This window comes from Prunus avium, chromosome 4 (assembly GCF_965620075.1).
Source record: "Prunus avium chromosome 4, drPruAviu1.hap1.1, whole genome shotgun sequence".
Lineage (NCBI taxonomy): Eukaryota > Viridiplantae > Streptophyta > Magnoliopsida > Rosales > Rosaceae > Prunus > Prunus avium.
The window spans coordinates 36,806,718-36,823,816 of record NC_142287.1 but is presented as its reverse complement, the minus strand read 5'-3'; the positions used below and the strand labels follow the sequence as shown (position 1 = coordinate 36,823,816).

Here is a 17,099-nt window from a genome sequence, read left to right as displayed (position 1 = left end):
TAGGATATATATATATATATATATTTTAAATAGCCTTTTTAAATGTTATCAATGTATACGTATCATATATGGAATATTGTCTCTAAATAGTAGTTTAATTAAATTAAACAATACATAGTTGTGAAATGTATGAGTGTTGTACCATAGTTTTTCTCAAAATAATAAAATATGGAGGACTCTAAAATACAGCTCTGCATGGCTGGAGATGGAAAAATTTAACCCTACACTATTGTTTAAAAAATTAATATTTTGGAGGGCTAAATTTATAGCCCTGATGGCCTTATGACATGGTCAACATTGACACTTAAATTCTATGTAACAAAACAGTGGATGGGCTGCTTTTCGAATCAAAATATCTTTCTTTGTCTCTACTTTTGGCTAGTTGAGAGCAAGGGCTGCGCGAAATTTTTTTACTTTATAATATATATTAATATTATAAAAACTGAATATATACTCTAGTGTGTAGTATATTAACACAAAAGTGTATTTGGTGGAGCTTATTTCTAGTGTATCTCTTGGTACAAGGCCCAAGTTTGAGTCTCAATGATGTCATTTTATTTGTATTTTTATTCTTTTACATTATAATGAAATTTAAAATATTTTTAAAAAAACATAAGCACGTGAAAAGAAAAAAAAAGGGAAAAGAACCAACTATACTAATAGTATATATCACACACCCATACGCTTTCTTCTCAAAAAAAAAAAAAGTACTTTCTTCCACTCAAACCAAATAAATAAAATAAATAAATAAAATCATGCCTTCTTCTTTCTCTTGCTCTTTTTTTTTTACTTATAAAAATAATTATTTTATAACATTAAGTCATGGCAAAAAAATTTAATTAGTATTTTTATATTAGATTATGTGAGGGCTCCAGTTTAAGTTTCGTACAAGGCCCTCAAAATCTCAGAACCGGCCTTGGTTAAGAATACTTGTGCTATATTCTTTTTGTTTGTGTTTTGTTTGTTTAATGTTAAACTATTTTAAATTAATCTAATTGGTGGGGAGGGAAAATTTGAACTTAAATGCAAGTAAACAGACTCATGCCTTAACTAACTAGCTTAAGAGCATCCACAATCATGCTCTCCATTTTTTAGTTAAATTTTAGCTAAAAGTATATAAAAGTTATTTTAGGAGCTCTCTATAAAATTTAAACTCCAATCATGCTCTTTAGTTTAGGGAGTCATAAATGCTATAACTTTTTTTAATTGGTTCATCTCCATTAAAAAAATAATATAAAAAATAGTTAGCATTAATTAAAGGTTTGAAATACTCATTAAATAAAGTATCATTAAATTATAGGGAGCCACTAAGAATCTCCTCTCTCCTCAAATTTATGAGCTCCTAGAGATCTCCTTATTTTAGGAGGTGGATAGCGAGCATGATTTGAGTTGTATTTTTTCAATTCCTACGTAAAATTTGTCTAAGAATGTATGAATGCTCTAACTCGTCTGAAGTTCGTTCAATGAAGTTTAAAGTTGATCTTTGTCTCGGTGGGAATAAGAAGAGGTTCCCACCCACCCTAAGAACCTTGCCTTCATTTCGCATACTTTTTGAAGCTGTTGTGCCAATGTATTCTGTGAGGACTTGGGCCTGATATACAAGTCCAATATGACACAGACCACTGTGGCAGTTTTAACAGGCCAAGTTCATTCATCAATTTGGGTCTCACTGTAGCAAAAGAAATTGGGTCGACTTGAGAATTGAAATTGGAATTCCAAGTATTATTCTGCCGCAGAAAGGTCAAAGGCCTCAACATACATTGTTCTTATTTACTACAAAATCTACAATACAATTTCTCTCAACCGGTAAACAGAGGGAAACCTACTATCTAATTAAACCATATCCCGCGAAACAGAGCATGATTTTTTAAACCAAGTCCATGGGTCCATGACTGTGATATTGATGACCCAAAAACAATGAAGTTCAATTGAACATACTCAAATACCCTATGGTTTGATTGTTAAAACACTTCAGTATCTCTTGTCTCTCTTCATCATCTATGTTTCAAGCAACTTGGCATCTTTATATTCCTCAATGCTTGCCCTGCACCCAAAGTTAATAGGAAATTGTCAGCCAAATGGAGCCATAACTACATTGAAAGTCCCAACCTTCAAAAGGATAGTCAAGCACGCTATAAGAACTTTGAAGATGGTAATTCTACTAGGTGGTTTAAATGAAACATCAAACTTTCTAATCATCCATATTAAATGAAAGTGTCACTGTTGTTCACTTGTATGTCTGTGTATAACTTGGGGTGGTCTGCACATGCCATTGTGATCTAACCATGCCTTGAAAAAGGCCAAAAATAGAAGAAGGAAAGATTGCCCCCTTTTTGTTTAGTGGCTCTTGAAGAATTAGAAGGCCACCTTCTGGTGTTTCTTTTGTCACCATATAGACAAGTGGCTTGTCACCGTTTGGACAAGTGGCACGAAGTATGCAGAATAAAAACAATGCACAAACTTTGTCCCAGACTATGCAGCTTATGAAGTGATGCTACATGGTTATGCACTTTGATTATCCATGAGGTGGCAATTGAGGTGACTTCCAGTTGAGCAATTGTTATGCAGTTTGATACCAATTATAAGGGGCTTATGTGATCAGATATCATCTCCAACTTAACTACTCAATGCCTATGGATGAGGAATATAAAGTGTCCCAATCTTAATATTTCCCATATTTCATGGTCTTAAATCCAATGTGAAACTAATTATGTTATCTGCAATTCCCAAAAAAACACTTATATAAGAAGGTGAGGAACATACCTGTGAGTAGAGGAAGGTGCCAAGGATGGCAATGGCTGCTCCTAGTGCATTGACGGGTTGAACAGGTGTGTGGAAGATAATGATGGAGGAGACGATGACGGATATCCGCTTCATTGTGTTCCCAATGCTGAATGTTAAGGGAGATATCTGATCTAATGACATGTACGAAACCTGATTATACAAGTGATAGAAGATACTCTGGGCTGCCACCCACCTGTTTAGATATAGATGTACAGATTTCATAAGTAAAACAGTTTAGGAGGAAGGGAGTGAATGCTTTAAACAAGCACTAAATAATCTTTTCAAGGCTTTAGGATCAAAATTAGCAGATTAGCCCTTCTATACAATTTACTGCAGCAACTAAATGCACAAAAACAATCACCTGATTCACTTAGCCAGGTTGGGTAGATTTGTCTCACTAAACCTTAAAGAAAGAAATTCTGAAACCCACTTGTGCAGATGATACCATCTTATTTTCAAATCTTCCACAGATAAGAAAATATATGCTTTTCTGATAGAATATTTTGAGAAACTGAAGTCCAACTTCATTGTCTAGAATTATACTCCTCTATGTCTATAACCATGCAAGATATCTCTTTTACATTCAACACTTTAGTTAATTGCTGAAAATGATCAAACATATCGAAGCTACCACAGCAATTATAAGTCCAATACCGTGGACAAACAATAGAACAGAAAAGGCAGCAATTCTACAGACTGTTGCAGGTAACTGAAAATTACCAGACAAAATTGGGACCAATCTGTGCAAGAGCTGTGTTCCATCCAGCGGCCCACACCTTGGGGCCCTCCACGGCAATGGCAAATGGTATCAGGATCAGTAGAGACAACATAGACAGACAAGCATAGTAGTTCATACCACTGACAGACTTCCCCTTCATCCCTTTCTTCGAAAATATGTTTCTGAACACGAATGCCAGGTTCGATATCATAGCCCCCATGAACCCTGATGCACATAGCAGCTTAATTTAGTACTCGGAACAATTAACACCCACCAAAACTCTAAAACCATAACCACTAACACCCTTCAAGATTGTAGAATCAAAATGTGGAATTTAACAAGTTTTCTAACCAATCATGTTAAAATTGAGCTCGGTTATAGCAGCAAGCGCACATCCTCCAATAATTGGAAAGAGAGAGAGGTAAACCGACAGAGGAAAGGATTCGCCTAACAAGAACCTTGAAACCAATACACTGAAGGCAGGCTCACTGCTCTTGATGATGTGGGTAAACGAAACCGCAACCTTTGCCATACTCACAGTCGCTGCTACATGCCCAATTGTATGTGCCACGGCAACCTGCACACACATAACCAACCAATGTAAATAAGTAATCAGAATTCCAAAACCCAAGTGCCATGTTTGGCTGCAAAGGAAAAACTATAAAAAGAAACAGAGCAAACTGTAAGGATCTGAAAAGGCACCATAATTTTGCTTACCGGAAACAGAGTCTTCCAGAAATCTAAATCAGTTTTTGGGGCCTCAGCGATCCTGGTGGCCCAAGAAATGAGCATCATGAGCGACCCAGTTGCGAGTGAGAGAGTGGAGGTGAGCCATGGATATGGAAACACATTCAAAACCTTCTTGTTGTAGATATTGAAAACCACATTCAAAGCCCACCAGGTAGCAAAGTATATACCAATCTTGAACCTCTGAGAGGCCGCCTGCTGGTCCGGCAATTCAATGTTGATCTTCAAAGGTCTTGACTTGTCTGCCTCATAGGCCTTGCACTCTGTAACTCGCTTCTGGGTTTTGCTCACCAATGCGAAACTCTCGGTGGAAGAAATGTAAAGGGGTTTGAATGAAGAAGAGAGTGAGTGGTTCACACTCTGTTGGGCATTCTGAAAACTGGGTAGGGAAAAAGACTGAGCCTTTATCGAACACCTCTGGTTCAAGAACTCTGAGGACGTGAAAGTCGAGGTTCTGAGCTTTACTGAAGAGATCTGCATGTTGGGTTTATGTTGAACCAAACCAGAATGGAGAGTTTTATTAATGGAGTTTGAGGTTCAGATTCAAAAAGAAAAAAAGTTTCTCGAGATTGCTCGGTGGATTATAAAACTAATGAACGATTGTTTTATAAGTTTTTGAAGGAAAAGGGGTTGGTGGGCTTGGAGAGAAGGTAGGGTGAGAAAACCGAAGAGAAAGAGAGGGAAAATGTGGGTGATGAAGGAAAGCTTTGAAACGGTCTTCCCTGGGTATAAGAGAGAGGCAGGGGAAGAGGGGTTTATATATGAGTTGGGGGAATGAGGAGGTGAGTGGAATTTTGACCATTCAGTACGCGAGTTTTTGGGTTGTTTCACACCAGTGTTTGGGTGGTGACAAACTACAAGTAAGATCTTTTTCTCAATTACTAACAAATCCTTTAATTAAATGAAGAAACTAAGATTTTTTTTAATTTTTTTTTAAATATAAGTGATAATTAGGGGAGACAGATTTCTTACACACACGATCACGGTGTCATGGGGATTCGAACATAAGACCACTAGCCTGCCAATCAATGCCCTTCTCTGCTAACTAGAGCCCGTTAGCGAGAAACTAAGATTTAGAATAAAGGCATAAAGTTTCGTGATTTTAGGAGCCAACAGAAATAAGTTTGTGTTAGTGTCTACTTCTGATTAGTGGAATCTTTTTTCTGTATTTGAAACAGAATTCTGAGAAATTTCCTCCAAAGACTGAGGCTCTGACTAAAATTTAGAATATGCTCTTCAACTATTCTTTCATCACATTTTTTTTTCTTCCATTAAACTTCATAGATTCCTTTTCATCACATTTTTTTTTCTTCCATTAAACTTGATAAAAACCTTGTCCTCATTCATTCAGGGTTGTCGGCAAGGAAATATACTTCACTTTGATCTTTCCCTCCTTTGCTTCCCACAAAAATCTCAGCCATCATTATTTGGAAAAACAAAACTGCCCCTGTTTTTTTAATTCACCAACTTCCATTCAAGCCACCTAAACACACCTTTTCTCCAGCTGCCGCCAATTCTAGACCGCAAACTCATGCCACGTTCCAACTCTGCATATGTAAACGACAAACACTCTGAGTTGAATGATTGACAAGAAGGAAAAAAATCTGATTGAGAAAGACAGACACCTGGGGCCTTGTTGTGGATAGGTATGCATCTTAAATCCCAACTTGTTCTTTTAGTACATGGTGATGATGCTGATTTCCAATGTTTCTTTTGCAACATATTTTAATTTTGGACAATCGAAATTTGTTTCAATTGAAAGGTATTTATTGACGGCTGATAAAAGATGTTACTAAGTTGGCCTAGTTGGGTCTGTCTGGCTGATAATAACAGAGGTTTTGTTTGGATTAAGGAATGGTGTCTTTATTTGACCCTAGACCGAAGCTGTAATTTGTACATGTATGAGTTTTTGGTCGTGGCTTAAACAAGTGGTAGGGGACCTTCTTGCTTTGAGGTCGTTTTTATGTTTGGTGGGATACATACATGGTGCACTGCTTTACTGCACGTGACTTTAATGCAGTTGCACGTGACTTTAGTGCAGGTGCTTGCAGAAGGTCCATGGCATCTAACATTCACAAGAAAAAAGATTAGTACTTTGGATTATAAAAGGTTTATAAATTAGTTAGTTATGAATTAGTCGGGCAAGCAAAGGCAATCAGATGCCCAGAAAGTAACCCTTAACCATTGGTTGCTAACTTGCTATTGACTGTTTTGCCAAAATGTGCACGTGCCAAGTGTTTCTGCAAATAGTTTACCAAATAACACAGAAGGTCATTGCAAGTCAGTAGGTTTAAAAAGAAGCTAAAGTCTACACGATCATCTTCTTCTACACGATCCGAGGACAGGCCAATCCCCTAAACCATCGAAACTTAGCCGTTTTAACAACATTACACAAAAACACCATACAAGAGAAAACCTTACTAGTTCTTATGAAGTTACCTCAACGAATACCAAAGTTTCAAGACAAGGACAGTACTGGAGCATCGTCAACAGTGCCTTTATTATCAATACATACTGAGTCTTCCAGTACCAAAGTGGTCAGATCGTTGAGCAAGGGCATCTGGGCAACAAGTTCTGGTGCATTACTTAGAACCACCTAAGAACAGGATGAAGCCTATATTCAAGACTGAGTGATTTTAGGCAAGCTACTCATGGCACAGACTGCTAATGCAATAGAAGAGAAGAAATCATACCTCAAAGGCATTAGAATCAGAGAAAACTAATTCCTTCACACTAGAGAGCCCTCTAAGGAGCTTATACAAGCGGTAAGCAGTAGGTCTCAATTTCTTAGTAAAATTATAAGAAAGATGAATCTCAGCTTCATTACGTAAGGACGAGTCATACAAGCAGTATTCATTTAGGAGCTTGCCCCTGTAATAAAAATATGTCAGACTAACTCCAAATATCATAATCTGACAACCATCTGAACCTCTGGAAACGAACAGTAGAAGGAGCCTTGAAAAGGAAAGGAATATCTAGTTCTGCGGCCACCAGTGTTGTACAAGTAAATAAGGAATGAGGCAAGTAAAATGGTTCTTTGAGGCTATGCAGGTAGAGATAAAGCTTTTTAACATTGCGCCTTACAGTGGCATCAATCCATGCATTAACACGACATGCATCATCTAGCACTGGAAACGTAAGATCGAACGTTTCTATATCAGCAGGACCACGAAGAAGAAGTGCTCTTTCCACAATATTCACCAAGGGAGATCTTGCAGCAAACAGCCCTTTATAAAAGTTAAGATTGGGAATTGATGTCCATAAGTATTCCCATCTTTTAGACAGTATGCTTGTTCTGATAATTGCGTCTTTTGTTTCAAGCAGGGAGATAATTTTTTGAATAACCACATCAGGCAAATTGCTTAAACTCTTGCTGCTTCCTTCCACCTCTTCTCCTCCATCCAATTTCTGCCTTTTGGGGTTTAGAATTAAAGAGCTTGCATCCAGAGTTCAGATAGTTTCCCAATTATACCAAATTATCTGTCAGTTCAGAAATAACTTCAAACCTTCTTAAAAAACAGTGAGGTGCGAACAATGATTTACACTTTAACAATGATTTACAGAAATACCGCCGTCCAAAAGTTATTTCTCAAAACATGGACAATTACAATTCCAAGTAAAACCAGTCCCCTCCTTTTGGAATTTATCCACACTTCTATTTACTTCCTGTTCTCTTCTATTAAGTACAGTAAAATATTCATTTTCAAAAAATTTAACCCGTGCTTCCAATTAAGTCATTCCAGATCAATTTTAGCCTTTAGAACAGACAAAAGTAGACACACTTCAACCATAAACAAAAGCTGAATGAACAAAAGGACTATCCATAAAAATAAACTATGGGCATGAATCCCTGAATTCAGCACCAACTATATCAAATTGTTATACACCTTTCTCAGCAACCAAACAGAAGGTAAAGATTGGAAACGAAGAATACCTCTAAATCCAGTCCGAAAATGAAGCAATTCGGCGCAATATCAAAACCTGGGGTTCCAAAAACCAACAATAACAGATTCAATTCGATAAACCTTCACAAATGCAAAGTAAAATTCCATTGTAAAAAAACAAAAAATCAAATGATCACCGATTATTAAGGCGGCAAAGTATTGATTACCAAGTCCACAAAATAATTTAAAATAATTAATTACTATTTATTAGGTAATTTATGAAATTAGTAAAATATTTCAATACTAATTATTTACTCAATAAATAATAATTAAAACATAATTATTAATTAGAGTAATTAAAAAAGGCTAAGATATTACTTAATTACAAAAAAGAAAACCATTTTGTGCATTCTAGCCGCACGGCTATACTTATAAAATATTCGACTATATTTAAATGGTATCTCCGCACGGCTATACGTTTAGAATATTCGTAATATTTAAAGCGTATAGCCGTGCGGCTATATGCTTTAAATATTAATATATTCGGCTATACTTATAACATATTCGAAGATATTTAAATATTTTAGCCGAGCGGCTATACTCTTAGAATATTCGTATATATTAAAATAGTGTAGCCGCTCGGCTATACTATTTAAATATTAATATATTTAACAAGTATAGCCGCCCGGCTATACGCTTTAAATATTAATATATTCGGCTGTACTTGTAAAATATTCTACTATATTAAAAGAGTATAGCCGCCCGGCTCGACTATTTAAATATTAATATGAAATGCATCACACACCATATCACATGAGACTCTGAGAGAGAGAAATTCTGTAGACTTTCAACAAACTTCCACGCACGACTTGATCTTTCCCTCAGTTATATTCCATTTGGATGCAAATAATGCAAAAACATTCATCAAGAACAAAGAAAAGGCAAAATATTCTTATGAGAAACAAACCCAAAACCTCCTTGAAAGGATTTAAAAAAAAAAAGCCAGTGAGCCGTTGAACATATTGATTCAGTATCAGAAATCAGAAATCAGAAATGCATGACTTGAATGAAAGGTAGAAACTAACCCAAAAAGGAGTCAAACTCCTGTTGGCTGTCGTATCGTATTAACTCCTTCTCCTACTCGGAGTGGGTTTGCAGAAATCCTTGTGATGTTTGGGGTTTTGGTGTTGGACGCTATTTTATTTGGCTTCTTAAACATGGAGAACGACATGTCGGGGCATTTACTTTAATCGGAAAAAAGTCACTTTTTAGAGTCCATGTAATTTTATTTTATTTTATGGTAAATACCACGAGGTATCCCCACACCTGAAAGGTGGGATTAATTCCCACTTGAGATTCAACTTGTTCCTAGCCACAAAGTGCTTCCAACGGATTTCGAACCCCAGCCATTGAGTTATCGGATAGCTCGTCAACTGAAGGTGACAATTTACCAACCGCACCACACCTTGTGGTTCATGTAATTTTAGTTTTGACAATTTAAAACATTTAGTTTGACTCTATCACAATTCCCAAATTTTCATCTAATTTCATCCAAAATTCCGTCCAAAATACTTCTCCAAAACACATGTTTGTTTCATCATGAATGCGAATTTAGACGTGTCCTTCAATTGTGATCAATATCAAATTGCATGGGTAAAAAAACCACAGAGAGGAAAGTAGAATTCCGGAGAACTATAGGCACGAAAAATGACTTAGTGCCTACTTTAATAGGGAAGTAGACGACGGTAAACGGCTTGTCGTTCCTTGGAGGAGAAGTAGAATAAAGAAAGAAATTTAAAAGAGGTAACGAGGAGGACAACACGACTCGTAGCAGTTGCTTCCAGAATCAAAATCACACCGTATTCTTGTATTTCTATGGTGGTGGGAGCAAACCCTAATGCAATCCTCACCCTCCCGTGGTGGGAGAAGACCCAGACTTCAATAACCCTAATTTCCCTAACCCAAAGCACTTACCATTATTCTTTCCCAAACTTCCATGGCCTCGGAAAAGCTCTTACTTTCCCGAGAAAACCCTAGAACCCTCGCTTTCCCACACGACCGCTTAATCGCGGCCTCCAGCGCAGCCACGGGTACGAAGGCCATGCCCAGCAATGAGTTAGCTCAGAAGCCTCAACCTCCGACTCCGATAGTCGACCGCTTCAGGGCACTGTTGAAGCAACGAGACGATGACCTAAGGGTTTCGCCCGAGGACGACGTGTCGCCGCCCAGCACTGAGGAAATTGTGCAGCTTTACGAAATGGTCTTGGCGGAGCTCATCTTCAATTCCAAACCCATCATTACCGATCTCACCATCATCGCCGGCGAGCAGAGAGACCACGGAAAGGGCATCGCCGACGCCATCTGCGCCCGGATTCTCGAGGTCTGTTTCGGTACCCGCGGGTTGCTTCTACCTCTTTTTGATTATTGGGCGGAGCTTTGCTGGGGGTTCTCTGTTTCTCTGCATCCCGGATTTAACTCGTGTAATTGTTTGAGTTCTAGGAATTGTAAAAAATAGCAATCTTTACTCTAAAGTTCTAATTGCTACGACGCGGCCCAGCTTCATCTTTTTCTCATAGAAATTTAAATTTTAGATGCTCGATGTCACTCAATTGGGAATAACAACTTCAAAAGTTGTAATATTTTCTTTCTTTCTTTCTCTCTCGCTCCTTTTTTTTCCATTTACATTTGAGTATTATGAACAGAATGACCCGCAAAAAAAAAAAAAGTTTGTTACGCCTGGGTTACAAAGAAGCTTGGTTTTGATGAACAAACAATAAGTGAAATTTCCCAGTGTTTGTAGCTATGATTGAACCAACAACCTTAATACTACACACGCATGGTGATAAAAACTAGGACCAGCACTAATTTTGTGATAATATTTTTAAGATTCCATCATAGTTTCTCTCTTTAATTGAAGATTGAACTCCAGTTGAATTGGAATATGTGTCAAGCCTGCAGCAAAAGAAGTCGCAGTGCTGTTTATATGTTAGTCAGTTTGAAGTTTGCGTTAATTGTTTAATACTTGTCTATTGCAGGTCCCAGTTGAGCACAAACTGCCTTCACTATATCTATTAGATAGTATTGTGAAGAATATTGGCCGGGATTATGCCAAGTACTTCTCTTCCCGTCTACCTGAGGTGATCTAATCTGACCGCAGAATGTGATATATATGTTTTTTTTCCCAATTTTCCAATTATGTGTTCAAATATTTCTTTGAGAATCACACAACTCTAGTTTCACATGAGTTTATATTTGCATAGGTATTTTGCGAGGCATACAGGCAAGTAAACCCTAACCAGTATCCTGCCATGCGCCATCTCTTTGGCACTTGGTCAGCAGTCTTTCCACCTTCAGTCCTTCGCAGGATTGAAGAGCAACTGCAGTTTTCTCCACAAGTAAACCAACAATCATCAGGATCAACTCCTCTGAGAGCTTCTGAATCTCCTCGACCGACTCATGGCATCCATGTCAATCCAAAGTATTTACGCCAATTGGATAGCTCAAATGTAGATAGTGTAAGCTCTCCATGTAATCTCTTTGTTTTGCTCTTCTGAAAATATGCCGCAGCCTGCACTTATTTGATAATTGATTTGGCTTTACCACCAGTGATCTTAGTAAAGTATTTCTTCTCATTTTGCACAGAGTATTTAAATAAGCGAAAGTAGGACAATTGGCTGATTAGGATTTACAATTACTAATGGGATTTGGATTTGATGCCTATATAAAGACGGCTTAGAATTGTATTTGAAGCTTTTCATATTATCAATCAAAATTTGTGACTTTTCTCAACATAGAGAATTCCAATTCATATGTATTGCTTTCTGTAACCAAATTTGCGTACATAAACATTATAAAACTGTCACATTTCGTACATATAATTTGTTATGAATCTTAAAGAACTCAGCGTTTAATAGTAACTTAAACTTAAAAATTTATAAGCTCAGAAACCTGCCATTATGTATGACTAGTATGATCCTGATAATGCAATGGTTTTATCCTTTCAGGTTGGATCCCAAAGATTGAACTCAACTGGAAGTGTGAGTCATTCACCTTTTTCCCTGGGATCCAATCGGTTGCACCCATCTTCAACTACTAGGCTTGCAAGATCATCATCACCTTCAGATATTGGGCTTGATAGATCTCTACCATCGGCAGTTGATGAATTTGCAGCAGAGAATTCCCCTAAAAGGTTTGGTGAAAGGGCATCTCCATCTAATTCTGTGTTTGATTATAGACTTGGTGGAGCAATTGGTAGAGATGAGGAGCCGAATGAATTGCGAGGAAAACGCTATCTTGATGGTAGTCAGAAACGATTTGACACTTCTGTTACATATAATAACCTCAGTAATGGACTTGAACATCAGAGACCAAGAGCTTTGATTGATGCATACGGGAAAGACAGTGGGGATAGAAGTTTAAATGATAAACCTCTGGTTGGGCGGCTGGGCCTGAATGGTCTAGACCATAAGGCAACTCAAATGTCGTGGCAGAATACCGAAGAGGAAGAGTTTGATTGGGAAGATATGAGCCCAACTTTAGCAGACCAGAGTAGGAGTAATGATTACTTGCCTTCAACTGCACCACCTTCTAGAAGCTACAGGGCAAGGCCCAGCCTTGGAACACTGAATGCGAGCCCCTTGGAGTCAGATATTAGGAGTACTTGGTCTACTCAGGCACATCTACCTTCAGCCGAACAGTCCTCTGTTATAACTGAAGATCCAGTCCCCCCGCTTGGTGTATGTTCCCTCTACAATTTTATTGAGCATTTTTGTTTAGTTAGAATTAACATGATATTGATGTTTGCAAGTGTGTTTTTTCACTTAGTTATTTGCATTGCAATTTTTTTAAATGGCTTCCCTGATATTTACAGACTATTCGGTACTATTATCCTGCTATTTTGATTCTTACATTTCTTGTATTTATTTATTAGTATGTTATGGCTTTATTTATTTCTTTTTTTGGGGCGGGAGTTGCGTTTTTGGGCCTCTGTGTGCCACCAGTAGTTTGGACTAGTTAGAGTTTCCTGATTCTGTGGTACCTTTAATTGAGGTCCTGGTCAAATTTATTTCTTTGATTCTTCTTATGTGCATCTGTGACTGCTTTGAAGTTTCAACCACGAATATTTACTTCTTTCTAAATTCCTATCCTTTACTTAACGGAACATTTTTGGTTTTCTTTCCTAAAGTAGCCCAAACTGATCCCAATGTGCACATTTTTTGTTGACTTTTCTCAGTAAAACATAGTAAAGACTCATGTATTTCTTCACTGATGCCCTCTATTATGGACTTCAGTTCTTGAATTTCATTTGTGCTCATCTGTGAAAATTTAATATTGTTCCTGCAGTTCAGTCGTGGATCAACAAGTACGGTATCTCGATTCCAATCTGAGACAAATCATAGTCTGGGTTCTCGCTACCCTCAAGAAGCTTGGAATATTCCTTTCCATCTCTCTCAGTCTTCGCAGAATATCCTTAATGCCAGAGGAAGGGGTAGGAATTTCCAGATGCCCTTTGTGGCAAGTGGTGTATCTTCAGGTGGTGAGAAAATGTCTGCCTTTGTTGACAAGATTCCAGATGTTGATGCACGACTACATGGGCCCATAGCTGTTGCATCAAGAATGGGTTCTTCTAGTGTTGACACTGTTAATGCCGACTCTCGACCCATTATACCAGTGTCAATGGGTTCAAGGCCTCCAGTAAACGTACATAATTCTCACCCTCCTCCTGGCCACTCAATTTTTGCATTGCAGAACCAGAGGAGTCAGTATGGTTCAATAAATTATAGCAACACTGTAAAAAATCAAGCTCCATATAATTCTTTATATGTGCCTGAGCAGCAGTTGGATGGTTATGAAAATAAGTTGTTGAGGTCGACAAAGTTAACTCAATTGACCAGTCAGAATGCCCGGCCGATGCCTGTTAATCAGCGAAACCAGGTGCAGGCCAGTCCTTTACAGCCACAATTTCTTCCACCCCAGGAGGCACGAGAGAATTTTATTTCATCTGCGGAAACTCCCGGGCCACCTTATTTGGGGTTACCATCCTTAAATCACGGATACACTTTGCAAGGGCATGGTGGTGCTGTTAGCACAGTTATGGCAAATCCTGTTCCTCGTATCCCCTATGTCCCAAACAGCGCTTTGCATTTACGAGGAGAAGCCTTGCCACCTCTACCACCAGGTCCGCCTCCCCCTTCCTCACAAGGCATACTTTCCATTCAAAACCCTGGTCCAGTTGTCTCTAGCAACCAGCCCGGGAGTGCATATTCTGGTTTGTTTAGTTCTCTCATGGCTCAAGGTTTGATCTCATTGACAAATCAAAGCCCTGTCCAGGTATTTGAATGATATCCCTCTATATTGTCTAATTTTGAATATTTGATTTTATAATGCATTATTTGGGTCGTATCTCAACCAAGTTATTTAATGTTTAGGATTCTGTAGGAATTGAGTTTAATGCCGACCTTCTCAAGGTGCGTCATGAATCTGTAATAAAGGCCCTATACAGTGATCTCCCGAGACAATGCACAACATGTGGCCTTAGGTTCAAGTGCCAAGAAGAGCACAGTAGTCATATGGATTGGCATGTAACAAAGAACCGTATGTCTAAAAACCGTAAGCAGAAGCCCTCTCGCAAATGGTTTGTAAATACGAGCATGTGGCTCAGTGGTGCAGAGGCCTTGGGTACTGATGCAGTTCCTGGATTTATGCCTGCTGAGACCATTGTGGAAAAGAAGAGTGATGAAGAAATGGCTGTTCCCGCTGATGAGGATCAAAATTCATGTGCATTATGTGGAGAACCTTTTGATGATTTTTATAGTGACGAGACAGAGGAATGGATGTATAAAGGTGCTGTGTACTTGAATGCACCTGATGGATCAACAGGAGGCATGGATAGGTCACAGTTAGGTCCTATAGTGCATGCTAAATGCAGATCGGAGTCAAGCGTGGTATCCTCTGGAGGTTTGGGACAAGATGAAGTGGTATGTTGCCATATTTCGTTTTAATTTGTGTTTATATCTTTTTTCCAGAAAATCTTATCTGAGAACAATAAATACCCTAATTATGTTTTAAATTTTTTTCATCAATGATTCAATACACATTTTCTTCCTTGGAAGATCATAATCTTCAATATTCATTAGTATTATTCCTATGCCCGAGTTTGAATATTATGGTGTGCATGTGAATGCTACTATAGATGTTAGTAATTACTGAGGTTGAAAATGTTTAAGGTTTACTAGAAGTACCATCCTGATAAAAATGGGAACTGTGGGTATGGTATCCTGATAGTAGCAGTATCCAGTTTGTAGAAGCTGTGCTGTAAAATTATGTATTTGTTTTGATTTTTCTTTTTCTTCTGAATCGCAGGGAATTATTGAAGAGGGTAGTCAAAGAAAACGATTGCGGAGTTAGCATAGTTAGGTCGTCTTCCATGTTCACTGTAGCCTTATATGAGTTTCTTCTTTTTCTCTCAACTTGTTTACATTATTGTTGGGGCATGCACCACATTGGCTTCAAGCCAGCTTGTACATGTATAGTGGAATTTGTACCATGCACATTATCTCTGCAGCAAAGGTCACAATTTCTCTTGCCATATTGTTATCTGGCATTTCATCTTTGCTGTCAAAACAACCCAGATGAGGCTCTTAAAAACGAAATTTATTGTCTTTTATCAGACTTTTAGACTATCTTCTACTAAATATGATGAGGGGTTGGTGATGTTTTTCCTTTGTAGGAGAGAACTGTTGGATGAATTCTGTTAAATGAGGGACTTTTCTGCAATCCATATTTTGTGTCTTGCTTATACATTCTGCAGGGGATTGCGCAGTGGTAGTTCTTGTAAGCAAAGTCATTCAAAGGCTCCATAGCTTGCTCTGATCAAGACATCATCATCATGCATGGAATTGAAGATAAAGCTGAATCAAATGTGAAGGATGCTGATGTGATTTGTCAAATTCCTTTTCTTTTCTTTTATTATTTTATTTTCATTTGATTTTTAGTGTCTTTACAGTGTAATAACTGTTCTAGATAGCAGAGTTGTGATCAAGTTCCCGAGATTTCCAAATGCTACTATTCGGAAACCTGCCCTCCATGATAAACTGTACTCCGGATTCTGATCAAGTTTAATGAATTTCCTTTCATATCATTCTATTTGTTTTGTCTTCATTTGCTACGTAGTGCATGAAATGTATTTGTGTCGTGTGCCATTTGCTAATGGTCAATCGACTAGGCCTTAGTATGACTTAGCTTCGGTTTCGTTTTCTCAAAATTCTTAGTAAATATAAATATATATATATATATATATAAATCCATATCAGAATTTTGTTAAGCTGGATACTGTGATATGAAAGCGTAATTAAACTGAAAAAAAAAAAAAAAAAAAAAAAAAGGGGAAAAGAGTGAAGGTTACGCTTAACCATAAAGCCTCTGTGGGGTCGGTAGGACCATGGGACACACTATTTGTGTGTAGAAAGTGTCTTATTGTGTGTTAAAAAATATGTCCCCTGATTTGGGAAAGAAACTCTTGTGTAGGAGAAACACTTGCCTGCATCCTATCCCCCTCCAATCGCAGCCCGTCACTTGTCCATTTTCTGACAAAGTTGGACACATGGCGGGCTGTGATTGGAGGGGGATAGGACTACAGTGCAGGCAAGTTTTTTTCCTTGTGTAGGTATAACACTTTTTGTTATTCCGACTAATAAGACAATGACATGTGGGATAACTTTTTCACTTGTTATTATGTTATTGGCCGAGAATAGCAAAACAATGTTGCCCCTGTTACAAAAAAGTTTTTTTTTCTTGATTCTGACCATCCTATATATATACCATAAACTTTAAAATATCCTTTGTAATCAATAAATTTATTATAATTAATGTCGTTTTCTTATTATTTAATAAAATCAATGCACTTCCCAAGGCTGATGATGTTTCGAAACCGTGAACAAAATCCTGTTTAATTTAGTGGCTCAAGT

At 37.8% G+C, this 17,099-nt stretch overlaps 2 protein-coding genes and 1 pseudogene across 3 annotated transcripts; 1 reads left to right on the top strand and 2 right to left on the bottom strand.

Moving 5' to 3' along the window:
• Positions 1-1,701: 1,701 nt before the first annotated feature.
• GPT2 (glucose-6-phosphate/phosphate translocator 2) lies at positions 1,702-4,998 on the bottom strand. The gene is made up of 5 exons (XM_021965860.2): positions 4,220-4,998; positions 3,854-4,079; positions 3,505-3,727; positions 2,764-2,977; positions 1,702-2,044 (listed from the first exon to the last, which is right to left on the bottom strand). The coding sequence occupies exons 1-5, from the start codon at positions 4,727-4,729 to the stop codon at positions 2,033-2,035; spliced, it is 1,185 nt and encodes a 394-aa protein (XP_021821552.1). The 5' UTR covers positions 4,730-4,998; the 3' UTR covers positions 1,702-2,032.
• A 1,428-nt stretch (positions 4,999-6,426) lies between these two features.
• LOC148295339 (putative F-box/FBD/LRR-repeat protein At1g78760) lies at positions 6,427-7,699 on the bottom strand (annotated as a pseudogene).
• Positions 7,700-9,933: 2,234 nt separating this feature from the next.
• On the top strand, positions 9,934-15,802 carry PCFS4 (PCF11P-similar protein 4). 2 transcript variants are annotated; one of them, XM_021965798.2, is made up of 7 exons: positions 9,934-10,513; positions 11,169-11,270; positions 11,394-11,648; positions 12,138-12,869; positions 13,477-14,463; positions 14,562-15,110; positions 15,496-15,802. In XM_021965798.2, the coding sequence occupies exons 1-7, from the start codon at positions 10,130-10,132 to the stop codon at positions 15,538-15,540; spliced, it is 3,054 nt and encodes a 1,017-aa protein (XP_021821490.1). In that variant the 5' UTR covers positions 9,934-10,129; the 3' UTR covers positions 15,541-15,802. The 2 variants fall into 2 exon arrangements, with proteins under 2 accessions (XP_021821490.1, XP_021821491.1); XM_021965799.2 differs by lacking the exon at positions 15,496-15,802 and having other exon boundaries at positions 14,572-14,763.
• The last annotated feature ends 1,297 nt before the right edge of the window (positions 15,803-17,099 follow it).

What these genes read in the sequence shown, in the direction of transcription:
- GPT2 (XM_021965860.2), bottom strand. Translation starts at nt 4,729, where the DNA reads ATGCAGATCTCTTCAGTAAAGCTCAGAACCTCGACTTTCACGTCCTCA. An exon ending in TCTGGAAGACTCTGTTTCCG is followed by an intron (nt 4,080 to 4,219) that starts GTAAGCAAAATT and finishes ATGTGTGTGCAG; the next exon opens with GTTGCCGTGGCACATACAAT. An exon ending in ATTGGTCCCAATTTTGTCTG is followed by an intron (nt 2,978 to 3,504) that starts GTAATTTTCAGT and finishes ATATCTAAACAG; the next exon opens with GTGGGTGGCAGCCCAGAGTA.
- PCFS4 (XM_021965798.2), top strand. Translation starts at nt 10,130, where the DNA reads ATGGCCTCGGAAAAGCTCTTACTTTCCCGAGAAAACCCTAGAACCCTC. An exon ending in TCTGCGCCCGGATTCTCGAG is followed by an intron (nt 10,514 to 11,168) that starts GTCTGTTTCGGT and finishes TGTCTATTGCAG; the next exon opens with GTCCCAGTTGAGCACAAACT. An exon ending in ATCCAGTCCCCCCGCTTGGT is followed by an intron (nt 12,870 to 13,476) that starts GTATGTTCCCTC and finishes TTGTTCCTGCAG; the next exon opens with TTCAGTCGTGGATCAACAAG.